The following is a 15,112-nucleotide window of genomic DNA, read 5'->3' as shown; positions in this document are numbered from 1 at the left end:
AATTTTCGTGGACCCCCATTATCATCTTATGGACCCCCATTTTTTGTTCACGCCTACGTAGACCCCCAGCAAGTCTCCCGTGGACCCCTGGGGGTCCACCTGGACCACTTTGGGAATCACTGATCTATGGGGTGTTTCAATTTTTTTTTGTCACGAGATTTTTAAAATATTTTTTCTTTTTTAATAAGTCTCTTTTGTTATATCCCGACATGTTTGAGATTATTAAACACGATTACGAAGAAACAGCGTTAAAATTCCATCATTTTCTGCTCTAAAATTCAATTTAAAATTTAAAGACTAGCGGCCCCTGGCCGCTTTTATAAAACACCACTGCCAAGAAACATTGTTGAAATTCCCTCATTTTCTGCTCTAAAATTCGATTTAAAAATTTGAAGTTTTCAATGTCACTTTTGCATTCATCTATGGGGTGTTTCAAAAGTTGTTCTTCTTGTCCTGAAATTTCTAAAATATATTTTTTCTTTTTTAATAAGTCTCTTTTGTTATATCCCGACATGTCTGAGATTATTAAACACGATTATGAAGAAACAACGTTAAAATTCCATCATTTGCTACTCTAAAATTCGATATAAAAATAACGTAGAATATAAAATAAAAAATATTTACTTACGATTGTTAGAGCTCACACTGGTTTGGGGCGTGGCACTTCCAGTAGTTTGGATTTGATCAACTAAAATAATGGGAAAAAAATTAATATTACACAATATAGAATAAAACATATTTACTTACCATTACAAATCTTCATGTGTCGTTTTAGATTGTATTTTCTGGTAAAATGTTTAATATATTTTTCACATGAAAAAATTATTTACTCACGTTTACTGGAACTAACACCGGTTTGGGGTGCGGCACTTTCTGTTTGTTCAACTAAAAAGTAACACATTTAAAAATTTTGAAAAAATATACAATAAATAAAAACTCACCATTAGCACATATCCTCATATGTCTTGCCAAATTGTCTCGGCTGGCCAAACACTTTTTGACATCGACTGCACACAAACATTTTTTTTATTTTTACACTGTGATTCGACTAGTTATAACGAGAAGTGGCTATAGACTGATGCGAACTGAAAAATATTGTAAGTTGTTTTGCTGGGAACAACAAACAGGAAACCACAAACTGATAAGACTAGTTCGCAGTACAATGCATTTTTCACCAAGTTTGATTTATTTTATTTTTTACTTAAATATTTATCAACAAAACAAAAATATGATATCATAACTGTTATACAGGAAAACCACAGGAACTGATTAAACCTTTTTATTTTACATGTATTACCACTAGGTTTGATTTATTTTACGTTACTGAAATATTTATCGTTAAAACCAAACGACGGTGACGAATAAACAATCATCACGTATTGCTTTTATGTCGTATATTGTTTATTTTTTTCACACACTGTATATATATTCCTAAATCTTTTTATATATTATTTTTAATTTTCCCATATAACATGTTTGTTAAATTACCCTGTAGCATCGCTAATTAATTTTTAAACAATATTTTTAAGTCATAGATGACAAATTTTTGTCAGGTGACAGGTTTGACATTTGACAGATGACGTAAGACAGGTTCGACGTTTGACAGGTTTAACATTTGACAGGTGACACGCCCAATGCTATGATCTCACCACCCTCGATCGCATCCCAGCGCTCACCGCCCCAGACGCTTGATGTCACTTCATGCTCCGCCGAACGCCGGCGCCACTTGGCGTAGAATCGGCCATTTCATAAGTGATTGCAATTCATTATCTTTTGATATTTTTTTCGATAGATGGTCGAAATGGTTCAAAAAGCCACTTGATTGCATAAGAAACACCATTTAATAAATCTCTTCTCGTTCGAATAGTTGAATCTATATTATGACCTGTCAAATGGCATATAGAATCGAATTTTTTATTTCAAATTTTAAAATTATTTGACATTAGTTCTGATGTTTCACTGAAAGTAAACTGAGAATTTTTATTAAGACGATTATTTGATTTTCTTATATTATTACATAAAGGCAGAGACGTTTGATATATTTTATAAGCAAAATTCAATTTTTCTTCATATATAGTTATATTAGATTACGAGAGCAACGTGAATTTATCATGAGAAATTCGAGCTTGTCCTCAGCTATGAAAAAAGATTCCAGAATGATCGTTAACTTGAATGATCAAGTTAAGGTTGGACAATTTAATGGATTCCATGTCTTCGCTAAGGAGGCAGTCTTCCTGGACTGAGATGTTGGAACTAACATACAGATAATGCAACAAAGTTTTTATTTTTTATGAATTCATAGAGATGACGGTGGTTTTTCCTAAATGCACCCGATAAAAACAAAAGGCCAAATACTGCTTATATAAAAGGCCAAATACTGCGTTATATTTGTTTCGCCATAATGAGGGGAACTTTTCCATTTAGCCGATTTTTCCGAAATTCGAATATTTGTATGCTGAACTACTCCAGCTATCATTTGGTCGTCAATGAAGAGTAAAAAACATTCAACGGCATTTCGGGCATCCTTGGCATAGCTCTTGACTTTTGGAAGATGTGTAATAATATTTTCTGCTCTTATTCTTACATTTTAGTCAGGGTAGGCTTTAGACCACTTCATACCATTTTTGCCCACAAAAAAAAACGACTCGTTTGGACTTCATTGTCCACATTTTCTGATATTGATTGTTCATCTGCTACATTATCGAATTAGACTTGACTGTAAGATTAAAATGATAGTATGAAAATGAATAGTTTCAATAGTTTGAGAGTACAAGAAATAATATCATAATGTAAATAAAATAAAGTGAAAATAATTTAACATTTTAATTTTTTTTTCAAAGAAGATCTAGTTCTTCGAGTTGGAATTTCTTGGAGGTCGATTTCTTCATAATTGTGTATACTTTCGATTGACGGTACACGTGATAAGGCTTCTGGTGGTAATGGCATATGAGGTCGAGAATACGTGGGATTGGTTAATCCGGAGACTTGGTAGATCTTGGATGCGTCCTTAGCTATGAAAAAAGATTCCAGGACGATCGTTAACTTGAATGATCAAGTTAAGGTTGGACAATTTAATGGATTCCATGTCTTCGCCAAGGAGGGAGTCTTCCTGTTTGATATAACAGTCATCCGTTGTAAGATCGAAAGCAGTATAGCGTTTGTATAGTTTCTGGACTGAGATGTTGCAACTAACATACAGATGTCCCGGGGATAACATATATGGATAGAGGGAATAAAAAAATATATATAATTCCATATAACATACAATAGCCGGGGACTGTGGGTTCGTGTCCCACCAGAGGTACCATGCTGGTCCTACAATACAGAACGATTTATTAACGATTCTTTTAAATTTTAGAATGTATCCGTATGTTATGGGTAGATAGGTGCATGTATTGCACCTATATAATGCAGATATTTCGAAAATATATTGCCAAATTTTGATAGATCCTGCGCAAAGATGTTTTCAGAGAGAAATTAGATAATTCTATAAAGGAAAATAAAATAGTCAATAAATCAGATAATAGAATAAGAGATCATGCATCTGTATCTAAAAATAAACTTTCTTGTTATTACTGTAATAAAAATCATTCGATATACAAATGTTTTGCTTTTAAAAAATTGGACATTTCTAATAGAATGAAGGCTGTTAAAAGATTAAATATTTGCAAAAATTGTTTTAGTAATAATCATACAGAAAATTGTCCCAGTTCCTTTTCTTGTCGACATTGTGGTAGAAAACATAATTCTTTATTGCATGTTAATTCTGTAGAACAACCCAATCAAAATAATTTACTTAATACTCCTAGTAGTAGTAGTACTACTAATAGTAGTTCGATAGATACTACTAATAGATAACTGAAGATGAGTGTGAAATTTCTACAGCCAAAAATTCTTTACCGATGGTTACTTCTGGACATATTATGAATAGTACAAATGCTGCTACGTTATCGATTCTTCCAACAGCAAAGGTTAAAGTTTTTGATGCTAATGGAAGATCTTGGTTAGTTCGTGTTCTGTTTGATACTGGTTCCAAAAGTAATTTCATTTCTCGAGAATTGGCTGAAAGGTTGCAATATTCCCAAAAATATAAAATTAGCAGATGAATGTTTTAATATTTCAGGTCCAATTGATATACTGTTAGGCGTTGATACATTTTATCGGTGTCTGCTTATGAAACTTGTGAATGAATGCTTATGATAAAATATCCCTTTACACCCGTTATTCAAAAGACTAGGTTTGGTTGGATTGTTGGTGGGTATATTAGTTCTTGTTATTTTGATAATAATACGGTTATGTCGTGTCATTCATTAGAGTTGTCTATTAATGAAAATCTTGCTAAATTTTGGGAAATCGAAGAAGGTTATACGTGTAATAAAATATATTCGAAGTCAGAAGAATTTTGTGAAACTCACTTTGCTGAAAATTATAAACGTGCTTCTGATGGTCGATTTATAGTAAAGTTTCCTTTTAAAGAAAATTTAAATGATTTGGGTTTGTCTCGAAATATGGCTTATAAACGTTTATGTTTTCTTCAGAAGCGTCTCAATAAAGACAAAGATTTGAAAGGTGAGTATGTTTCATTTCTTAGTGAATATCAAAAATTGGGTCACATGACTAAAGTTAAAGATTTTTCTATGGATAATACTGATTTTAGACAATGCTATTATCTTCCCCATCATGCAGTAATTAAGGAATCTAGTTTAACAACAAGGTTGAGAGTTGTTTTTGATGCTTCAGCTAGGACTGACACTAATTTGTCATTAAATGATGTGCAGTTTGCTGGTAGTCCATTTATTGTGCCAGCCACATTTTTTGGTGCCAGTCCATTTATCCCTGTAGATCCCCTTTGTTCTTATGTGACACAGAAGTGCCGTCATTGGACCTACACTCTGAGCCATAGATGCCCTTTTTTCTGGTGGGAATTTGTACACCCTTCTAGCAAGATATGATGTGCACCGTTCAATCCATATTTCGAAACAGGAAACGATATAATTGTGTCCTCTTCTCTTCCAATGGGCATCTGAGAGTGGCCAAGTCTTAGTTCGTTGATCCTTAGCCCATTACCCGCAAGGAAGTCCAAGTAGGGTCCTGCGGTTCCATACCAGTTCTCAGTGTCAGCCATGGTGTAACTTTTGAATGTCAGGCCTTGGTCTTTTGCTGTTTTTTCAACAATCTGGATTGCTGCTTCTGTCTTTATAGGATATTTTGTTGCTGCTGGTAATGGTGAAGTCTTTATTTGTGGTAGCTTTTTTCTCTGCATTTCCTATTATTCTTTTGGATCGCTGCCTTAGGATATTGAAACAGGAGAAGATGATGTTGGTTATCTGGTTTCCAATGGTTATGTTGGATTTATCCCCATCTATATCTTTCAGACATATCGTGTAGTTTGTTGAATGACATAATGATGAATTTTAAGACTTTGACCTTTATGTCTATGTCGATGTCCATCCTTGCTTTCTTAGATGACGATATGGGTGTTTTGTCATCTGGATCGACTTGGCGGTCTATCTTTCTCTAGTTGGATGTGCTAGCAATCATCTGGTCATGCTCCATTGTACTCAAAAAATTGTTTGGTAGTCTGCTTCAAAGTTGTGATTCAAAGAGTCCGTAAATACATCCATTACAATTTCATCTGACCATGTGTTTTGAATATTTCTTATGTGTTCAGGTATGGAGTGGATTGCCGTTTCTTTCTCATCTTTTATTGTCCGTACGCTATCCTTTATAGTGTATAGGGATGATTAGAGTATTCCTTGGAAGGTCTTTGAAGATATTGATATTGCTCTCTTTTCATCGTTTATCGATATACACCTGATATTCTCTGGTGACGTGCTATAACATTTCATCTGTTCGGAGCCTCTTATTGGTTGTTTTTCTCCCTCCCTGGTACTGTATATTTTGTATTCATCATATGTGGTGTGTCCTTTTTCAAAAAATTCTTTGCCCATGATGATGTTTTCATTATCGTGTGTTGTGAACATCCTCATGATCTCACCGTCTTTATGGACTAGAGTGGTTGGCATCTTAAATTTCTTGATTGTGCACTCCCATCTTGATATGCAGGAATGATAAGCCAAATGATCGTTGTCTGTTGGTAGGTTATGCATGTAAGTAGGGCCTACATCTCGTACGTATTCATTATTGAAACAGTTTTGAGCAGTTGTCCCCACGCATTGATGTGATGCACACTCAGTGCCAGTAGGACATTTTCCCTCATTCGCATTTTTAATGGCACTTCTCTTGTCCATGGTTTTATCAGTATAGTTTGTGTCGCATCCAGTATCAGGATCAATAAGGCCTCCTTGATAGCAATATGCTGTCCATCTCCTTCTTCGGGTTATTATTATCTCTTCATCATTAGGCCATTTTCTTCATCATTAGGCTATTATTATTCTTCATCATTAGGGTTATTATTATTCTTCATCATTAGGCCATTCTCTTCATCATTAGGCCATTAGGCCTTCACTTCATTTATGATTACTATTGGTTGGACTTTTGTTTTCTCCTCTAATTGGTATTGGTCCTTGCATTTTAATATATCGCATTTTTCCTCTACCATAGTTTTTGGATCCACAAGTGTAGGTAGGTAGAGTGTGGAGATGAACAATAGTATTAGTCTCGGTGGAAAGTTCATTTTGGATTTTGAAATTCTAGGTTTTCGGCTGAAAGGATCCGTTTATACTCTGGTTAATCTGGTATTTATTTTATGGGTATATGTGGGAAGGCAAGGTGCATAATTTAAAATTATTTTGAAATGTACAGGCTTGTACAGGGTATGACAGAACTAAGATCCACTCCAAAGTTATATTATTTCTTATGGAACACCCTGTATTTTATTTCATTTTTGAATCCTTGGACACAAAATAAGACTTTTATTATAAGGGTTAAATATGTTTACAAGCTTTGGTTTGTGAGATATTTAAAGATCTTTTTAATTGCATGCTATATTAAAAAAGATTGGCAACACCCTGTACATTGCATTTCAGAATTAATTATTGGGCTAACTTTTAAGCCAAAGGAATAAACTTTACTGAAAAGATTGCTTCGTTTAATCTGTACAGGAGTATCAAAAAATGCTGGTCTATTTTAAATATTTATTTTACATAAAAACTTTGTTATTTCAAATACAACACACCCTGTATTTTTTTAAATAAATCGAAGCAGATTCAAATGCTCTCATTCAATTCTCAAACTATATTAAGGTTTCTTATACCTATCTAGCTCAGGTTTTGAATAAAGAGCAATTTTTCAATAAAATGGCAATCAAGAAGGCTAGTGTCGTCATGGCAAGTTTCTAGTGACAGTGAATAGCTATTTTCAAAATCGAAATTAGTTTATGGACTTTATTTAAATTTATACCAGTTTACTTTTATTTAATTTACCTAAATAATAGTTTAATAAATAATATTTATTAAATATGTATTTATGATTCTACCAAGAATAAATATACACAATATCACATGGACATCCAAATAGAAAAAAAACTCTATTGAAATCGTAAACCCTCCAGACCAATAAGCAATTTTCCTCACAAAATAAAATTACTAGTAACATATTTATTCCTTTCGCCAGCAAATACTGCTTCATTTTTCTTGGTAAAATAATAAACACTTACTTATTAAATTATTGTAGGTAAATTAAATAAAAGTAAACAGTTATAAATTTAACCATTTATTTTTAGAAACAGGATCCCAAAGCTTGATCTGATTTTAAGACCTTGGTGTCATATGTTCTTGGAAGCTGCACGAGTTGTTTGGTTTTTAATTCAACTTCGCAGGTGGGTCTTTCCTTTACTAAACAGGTTGTTACTTGTCTGCAGATGAAGTTTTTGGTTAGGTTAGGTGGTCTTGATACACAACTTGATAGATCCTTAAGTTTGCTGTAGTATGTTTCATCGGCGTTTGGAGTTTCAAAAGGCCACTTGATTGCATAAGAAACACCATTTATTAAACCTCTTCTCGTTCGAATAGTTGAATCTATATTATGACCTGTTAAATGGCAAATTTTAAAATTATTTGACATTAGTTCTAATGTTTCATTGCAAGTAAATTGCGAATTTTTATTAAGATGATTAGTATTATTTGATTTTCTTATATTATTACATAAAGGCAGAGACGTTTGATACATTTTATAAGCAAAATTCAATTTTTCCTCATATATAGTTATATTAGAATACGAGAGCAACGTGAATTTATCATGAGAAATTCGAGCTTGACTTCAGCTATGAAAAAAAAATTCCAGAATGATCGTTAATATTTGTCATCTCGTACGATAGGTTAGTACTAGTGATAATGAATTTAATTATTGAGGTCAGGATGGGCAATGATCAGAAACGAAGTCATCTGTAAAAAATGGTTTAAGTAAGTTATGATTATAAAAAGCTGTTTTATTATTGTTTAGTAATAATTTAACAGTTTGATTTGAATATGTTTTGAATATTTTATAGGGACCTTTGTAAAGAGCTGTGAATTTTTTATTTAGTCCAGGTTTTGTAAATTTATTTTGTAAGTAAACATATCACCATCTATATACTGATATTGATTTAATTTTTTATTATAATAACATTTAGATATTTTTTTGACTTAATGTTTTTCTCGAGCTATTTCAAAACTTTTATTTAATTTTAATTTAAGGTAAGAGTAATAATCATCATATGTATACTTAAATTCTGGCTTAGATGTCAATGAGCTAGAAACGAAAGCTTTATGTCCAAACATGAGTTCGAAAGGACTGAAATTAGCAGATTTATGAAAATGAGTATCGTATGTGAACATAGCTAAAAGAATATATTCATGTCAATTATTTTGTTGAGGGTTTATGTAATATTTTAGATATACTTTTAATGTGGAATGTGATCGTTCAAGAGCACCATTAGTTTGTGGATGATAGGAACTGGATAAAATGTGACGTATTTTAAATAATTTATTAAGATATTTAATTATATTAGATGTAAAGTCAGAACCTTGATTTGAAAGAAGAGATTCGGGGATACCAAATTGATAAATAAAATTTAAAAGATTTTCAGCTATAGTTTTAGCTTCATGATTATGTATTGGTACAGCATGAGAAAATTTAGTAAGATCATCTTGCATTGTAATTACAAAACGATTTAGTTTTTCAGTTATAGGTAAAGGGCAACTATGTCAATAGCTAGACGTTGAAATGGCCTTTCACTAGTTGTAGTGATTTCAAATAGGGGCTTTCGGATTTTTACCTTGATTTTTATTAATTTTAAAAGATGTACAATTTTTTATAATCTTTTTACATTTGATTTTACAGTCTTTTTACATATGATTTCATATTAGTCCATTTATAGTTTTCTTTAATACGATTATAAGTGCGGTGTTAACCTGAATAAGCTTCGATAGCAGATTCATGATTTTCTTTTAGAATCTGATTAATCTCATCTTTAGTTGTAGGAGAACATTTTGGTTTATTTACTAAAATAATTTTTATTGTTGTTTTAGAGAAAAGAAATTCAAGTAATTCATTAAACATATCTTGTTTTAAAATAGTATGTCCTTCTATAGGGTTTTTAAGAAAAATTTCATTTATATTATTTTTTAATAAAAGAGAATAAAATAAATCATTATTATATTCTTAGGGTTTTCGCGTAGAGATACCAAAGAAAGCATATGAGCACCAAATGATTTCGTCAGTTCAGGGATGGTTTTGAAAAAAAATATGAGCAGTGTATGACTTTGGGAGTTCAGGGACGGAAGTTTTTTTTAATGTCCAAACAGTGGCACTTAAGCACCTGAGTGGGATCGGAAGGGTATAAACCAGTTGCTTTGAAACCTGATATTAAGTTTTGTCCTATATTAGCAGACACTGATTTCCGTAATTTGGAAAGCAACACTGGGAACTGCTCTTTTGGAAGATTTCCGGGATACCGACTTTCCTTTCTCCAGGTGTCCAAAATTTGCCTCCACTTTGCTTTCATCGGCCGGAATACAGCGTCATCAAGCGGTTGCATCAGGTGGGTAGCGTTGGCCGAAAAAGGGTCATATATATATATATGATTTTCCCTGCAGGATTGGATTACCTTGGGAGAAAAAAAAAATGGCTTGCTAAATTGTCTCCCACGACATAGTTGTTGAGCCTGGTGTCCGAGTTGAGTTGATATGTGGAAGCAAGATTTTGAAATACCACATTTCAAACAAATTCATATCAAACCAGCCGCTGGGGCTGTTGGCATATTTAGTTCCTGGAGGACCCCCTTCACTCCAATTTTCGTACATTATTAGAAGCCTTGTAAACGACCACGGGGAAGTAGATCACCCCTAGCATTACCACAAACCATAATACTAATAGCGGTACGGGAATGACTCTGTATCCTTTCGACCCTTTTTGTGCTGCGTGGAACAATAACTTTCTTGGATCCGGGATCATCCGTTATGTTAGTTTCGTCGTAGTTATATATGTTATAATCGTCTACATCAGCAGCTCCTCTTGAATATTGTTAAAAAATGTCATATCATTCTTATCAACGGACGCTCTAGATCTTTTGATATTGGATGCCAGTCTTATTGACAAATTGTTCCTGGCAATAAATCATCTCCTGGTAAGTTATTTTTAAATAATCTGACAGTTTTTCCTTGTTTTTCAATGTATTTTCCTATTAGTATCCTTACATCATATCTGGTTAATGGGAATCCTCAATTGGCAACAATTCCAAGAGTATCCGTAATGGTGGTCTCTTCCTCGTCCGACAACTCTTGGGTGACCAACTGGGTTTAAATTTCTTCCGACAAGCTTCCTCTGTAGTTGCCCGGGGAGCATTTAAGCAAAATGTACCATTATATAGTCCATAATGTGATTTTCCCTGCTCTCATTAGTTGAGACTAAACGGTGGTGCGTTTTGCCAACCGTGACTAAAACGTGGTACGTTCTGCCATATTCTTTCCAGCATCATGCAAATGTTTTAAGGACAATGCAGATTACACTAACATGTTATAAACGCCATTATTAAGATCTTTGATTTTTAGGAATGACCACAGAATTATCCTATTTAATATTTGATCGTCTTTTTAGGACCAGCGTGAAATGTTAAGAAAACGCCAATTTTATAATAAAATATTTTGAAAGTTCAAGAGGTGGTTTTAAATTTCCATAACTATCAAAGTATACAACATGATTATCATTTTTAATGTATGAAGTCCAATGTGTTCCTTTATTTTGCTTCCTATCTAAATTAACAACACCACACTCTTTTAAAGATATTGTATTTGGAAGTTCATCAAGCATAAATACATCCCTGAAATTAGGAATTTTCATTACTTTTACATATTTAATGTCAATATTTGTAAGCAGTCTACGTGGAAAACTTATGTTAATCTTTTGGTCTTTTTTTTATACCAAGTTTACCACCTTTATACGGTTTTATAAAAAGTCCTTTTCCCTTATACGGTTTAATAAATCATCCCTTTCCCTTAGAAACATCCTTCATTGCAATATTATGTCTATGCATTTCTTCTAACTGCTGTTTAGATGCTTTAGCATCATTGACTGCTTTGGCAATTCCTGCAGCACCTCCACCTAGTGCACCTAATTACTAATAATTACTCTATTCCAAGCCTGATCTCCTAACAATTTATCAGATGCGTGTCTTTTTAATAAATCTTCAGATTGAGAGTATGCTATATCATGCTGTTTACAAGCAGCATCCAATGGATTTACACCAGTATCCCCTCTGGCTATTCTCTTCTCCAATTTTGTACCCGGTCCACAGTAGTTATATCCTGGTATGTGAAATTCGAAGGGAAGTTTGGTAATTAATTTGTTTACTAAACTAAAACCTTTTTTTCGTCTCCTATTTATAGTTCTGTTCACACTGGAGTGATGTACAATCATTAAAACGTATTTAAATACTAAAAATACTCTATTGCTGATAGGGTATAAATACTTTTACACACAATGGAATATATTAGTAATTTTAAAAATGAAGATCGAAAAACAAAAATTCTCTTTACCTATTAAGAACCACGATGAAAAAAAAGTTTCACACAAACAATTTAGGAAACATGGGGCTTTGTTTGGTGGTGGCTCGAAAAGAGGATTAATTGTTGGTTGTAGTGGAAGTGGTAAAACTAATGTTATGTTAACATTGCTTGAACATCCTAATGGTATTAGGTTTAAAATGTTTATATATATTCAAAATCATTAGATCAACCGAAATATAAATATTTAAGACAACTTTTAGAACCTATGAAAGAAACTGGATATTTTGAATATGATAATGATGAAAATGTTATTTCACCTCATAAAATAAAACCAAATTCTGTTATTATCTTCGATGATATTCCTTGTCACAATCAATCAATTACTCGAAATTATTTTACACATGGTAGACATACAAACACAGATTGTTTTTTCATATTTCAGGGCTACTCTTCTATTCTTAAACAACTAATTCGTGAAAATTCAAATTTATTGATTTTATTTAAACAAGATTCTTCAAGTTTAAAACATATATATAATGTTCATTGGATGATAGCTATGACATTTGATGAGTTTAAAAATATGTGTGCTAAATGTTGGAAGGAACCCTATGGATTTCTTGTAATTGATAAAGATTGTCAATTAAATAATTGTAGATATAGAAATAAATTTGATTCCTATATTTATATATAAAACGAGTTTTGTGGTTTTTCCTCATTTAAAAATTATCTAACATGGATAAACGTTTAGCTAAAGAGTTGATAAAGTCAAGACAAGCAGTAAAATAAAAGTATCATATGCTAAAATCAGCAGCATCTACAACACAAGCAGAGTTAGAACAGACTTACAAACCAATAACACAACCTCTACAAGAACTAGTCTCAGCTATTGGAAAATCGGAACATTTACACATAAAAGAAGAACCTGTTGACTTACAAGAAGAATATTTTAAAACTTCAACACCTACAAAAGTTAAAATAACTCCGAAAACTGGCAAAATTCCTATATTACCACCTGAAACTCCATCATTTTTTAACAGATCAACAGAATCTATAAGTCAGATTCCCAATATACAAGAAACAAGTGTTATTGCAGAAACATTTCCTTCACAATTTAACCATTCAGAAAGTAGAAATTTATCAGATATATTAGAAGGGACAAGACAAACTATTCAAACATGTTGGGAGTTCGGGATATGATGATTGGTTGAATGCTTTCCATGAATTACCAAGAACATATATAGATGAAGGTGTGAGAGATACAAAGTCTAAGTTTGATCATAATTATGGAATAGTGCATGATCTCGAAAGAGATAATTTTTTTTTGGGTTTAACACAAAAACCTGTGGAAATAATTATAGAACAAATTAAAGATTCCATTAACGATACATCACAAATTGAATCAATCAAAAGAAATCTTCAAAATGACATTAAAACAAAATTTGAAGATTTCGCAAACAATGTTTACGAAAGAGTTAATGAAGAAGTAGATTATTTTAAGAATGTTCATGATAAAATTGACAGAACTGAAAAAATTACAGCGACAGCATTAAATATGCACATAGTTAACCATAAAAAAGACATAGAAGAACTACAAGATCTAAGACAGCAATTTAATAATACATTAGCTGAAATTACAAAATTAAAATCAGAAAAAAATTTGGAAAGTGAAGATAGAAATAAAAGTAAAGATGAAATTTCTACAATAAAATCCAGTTTAGAGAAGTTCGATTTAAAATTGGATGAACTTTATGTAAATCTAGAATCATTGGAAGAGTATGTAAAAGAAGAAAATAAAAAAATTAATGCTGATATTGATGAAATTGATAAGACCATGAACACTCAAATTAGAGAAGTGATAATTAAAAATCAAAAAGACAGAATTAAACATCTAAGAAATGATATTGATAATATTCATCAAACTAAAACTAAACTTATAAACGATACTCTTAATGGTAAAAAATTAGTTGATGTACCTTTAGACAGTAGACAATATATAGAAAATCTTTCACAAATTATATATACTATCTCTAAAATATTGGATGAAGAACTAACAAAAATAGAAACGGAAGTAGAAAATTCTGCAAATAAAAGAAAAGATTTTCTATTAACAACAGTTAAAGAATATCGAGATAACCTAGTCAAAGAAATAATTAAAATTAATGAAATTTTGATTGAAACTCATAAGGATGAACAAATACAAAAATTAAAAGAATGGAGAGAGATGTATAAAAGCTTTGTGGACAACTACTCTCAAAACAAAATATCTTTTGGTAAAATTTCAAAAGTATGACAACCATTAAGGAACAAGTAGTTAATGAGTTACATAAACCTGCTAGAAAAAAAATTATGCGAAGAAGGGTAATTGTTAAAGGACTAAATGATCTTTTACAGGCAGATCTAGTAGAAATGCAACCATATTCCAAATTTAACAGGGGTTATAGATATATTTTAGTTGTTATAAATGTGTTTTCAAAATATGTTTGGGCAGAACCTGTAAAAACAAAATCTGGTAAGGATGTTGCCACAGCAATGAAAACCATATTACTTACTTTAAAAACCAACCCACAAAATTTGCAAACGGATAGGGGTACAGAATTTTTCAACCAACATTTCCAAAGACTGATGGAACGATTTAAAATTAATCATTATAGTACTTTTTCCAATTTAAAAGCAAGTGTAGTTGAAAGAGTAAACCGAACATTAAAAACCAGAATGTGGAAAATGTTTAGTTTGCAAGGAAATTATAGATATTAATATTTTACAAGATATCGTTAAGGATTACAACAACACCAAACATTCAACAATTGGAATGAAACCAAACCAAGTAAATAAACAAAATGAAAAGAAGATTTTAAGATCAATCTTTACTCATGCTAAAACAGTAGATTCAAAACTTGTTAAATTTAAAGTTGGAGATTATGTGCGTATAAGCAAGTATCGCGAGGCGTTTTCCAAAGATTACACTCCAAATTAGTCAAATGAAATATTTAGAATTAAAAAAGTAAAGATGACAAATCCCAGAACATATACAATTGAAGATAAAAGAAATGAGGAAATTCAGGGTGGATTTTATGAACAGGAGTTACAGAAAGCAAAACACTCTGATGTATACCTCGTTGAAAAAATTCTAAGAAGAAAAGGAAACAAAGTTTATGTAAAATGGTTAG

General features: G+C 31.9%; 1 protein-coding gene across 1 annotated transcript; it reads left to right on the top strand.

Moving 5' to 3' along the window:
* Window positions 1-12,536: 12,536 nt before the first annotated feature.
* LOC115875872 lies at window positions 12,537-14,548 on the top strand. The gene has a single exon (XM_030891420.1). The coding sequence runs from the start codon at window positions 13,498-13,500 to the stop codon at window positions 14,233-14,235; it is 738 nt and encodes a 245-aa protein (XP_030747280.1). The 5' UTR covers window positions 12,537-13,497; the 3' UTR covers window positions 14,236-14,548.
* Window positions 14,549-15,112: the final 564 nt, after the last annotated feature.

Source organism: Sitophilus oryzae, unplaced genomic scaffold, assembly GCF_002938485.1.
Source record: "Sitophilus oryzae breed Bouriz unplaced genomic scaffold, Soryzae_2.0 scaffold_1058_pilon_pilon, whole genome shotgun sequence".
Taxonomy (NCBI): domain Eukaryota; kingdom Metazoa; phylum Arthropoda; class Insecta; order Coleoptera; family Curculionidae; genus Sitophilus; species Sitophilus oryzae.
This window is presented reverse-complemented; position numbering and strand designations above follow the sequence as displayed.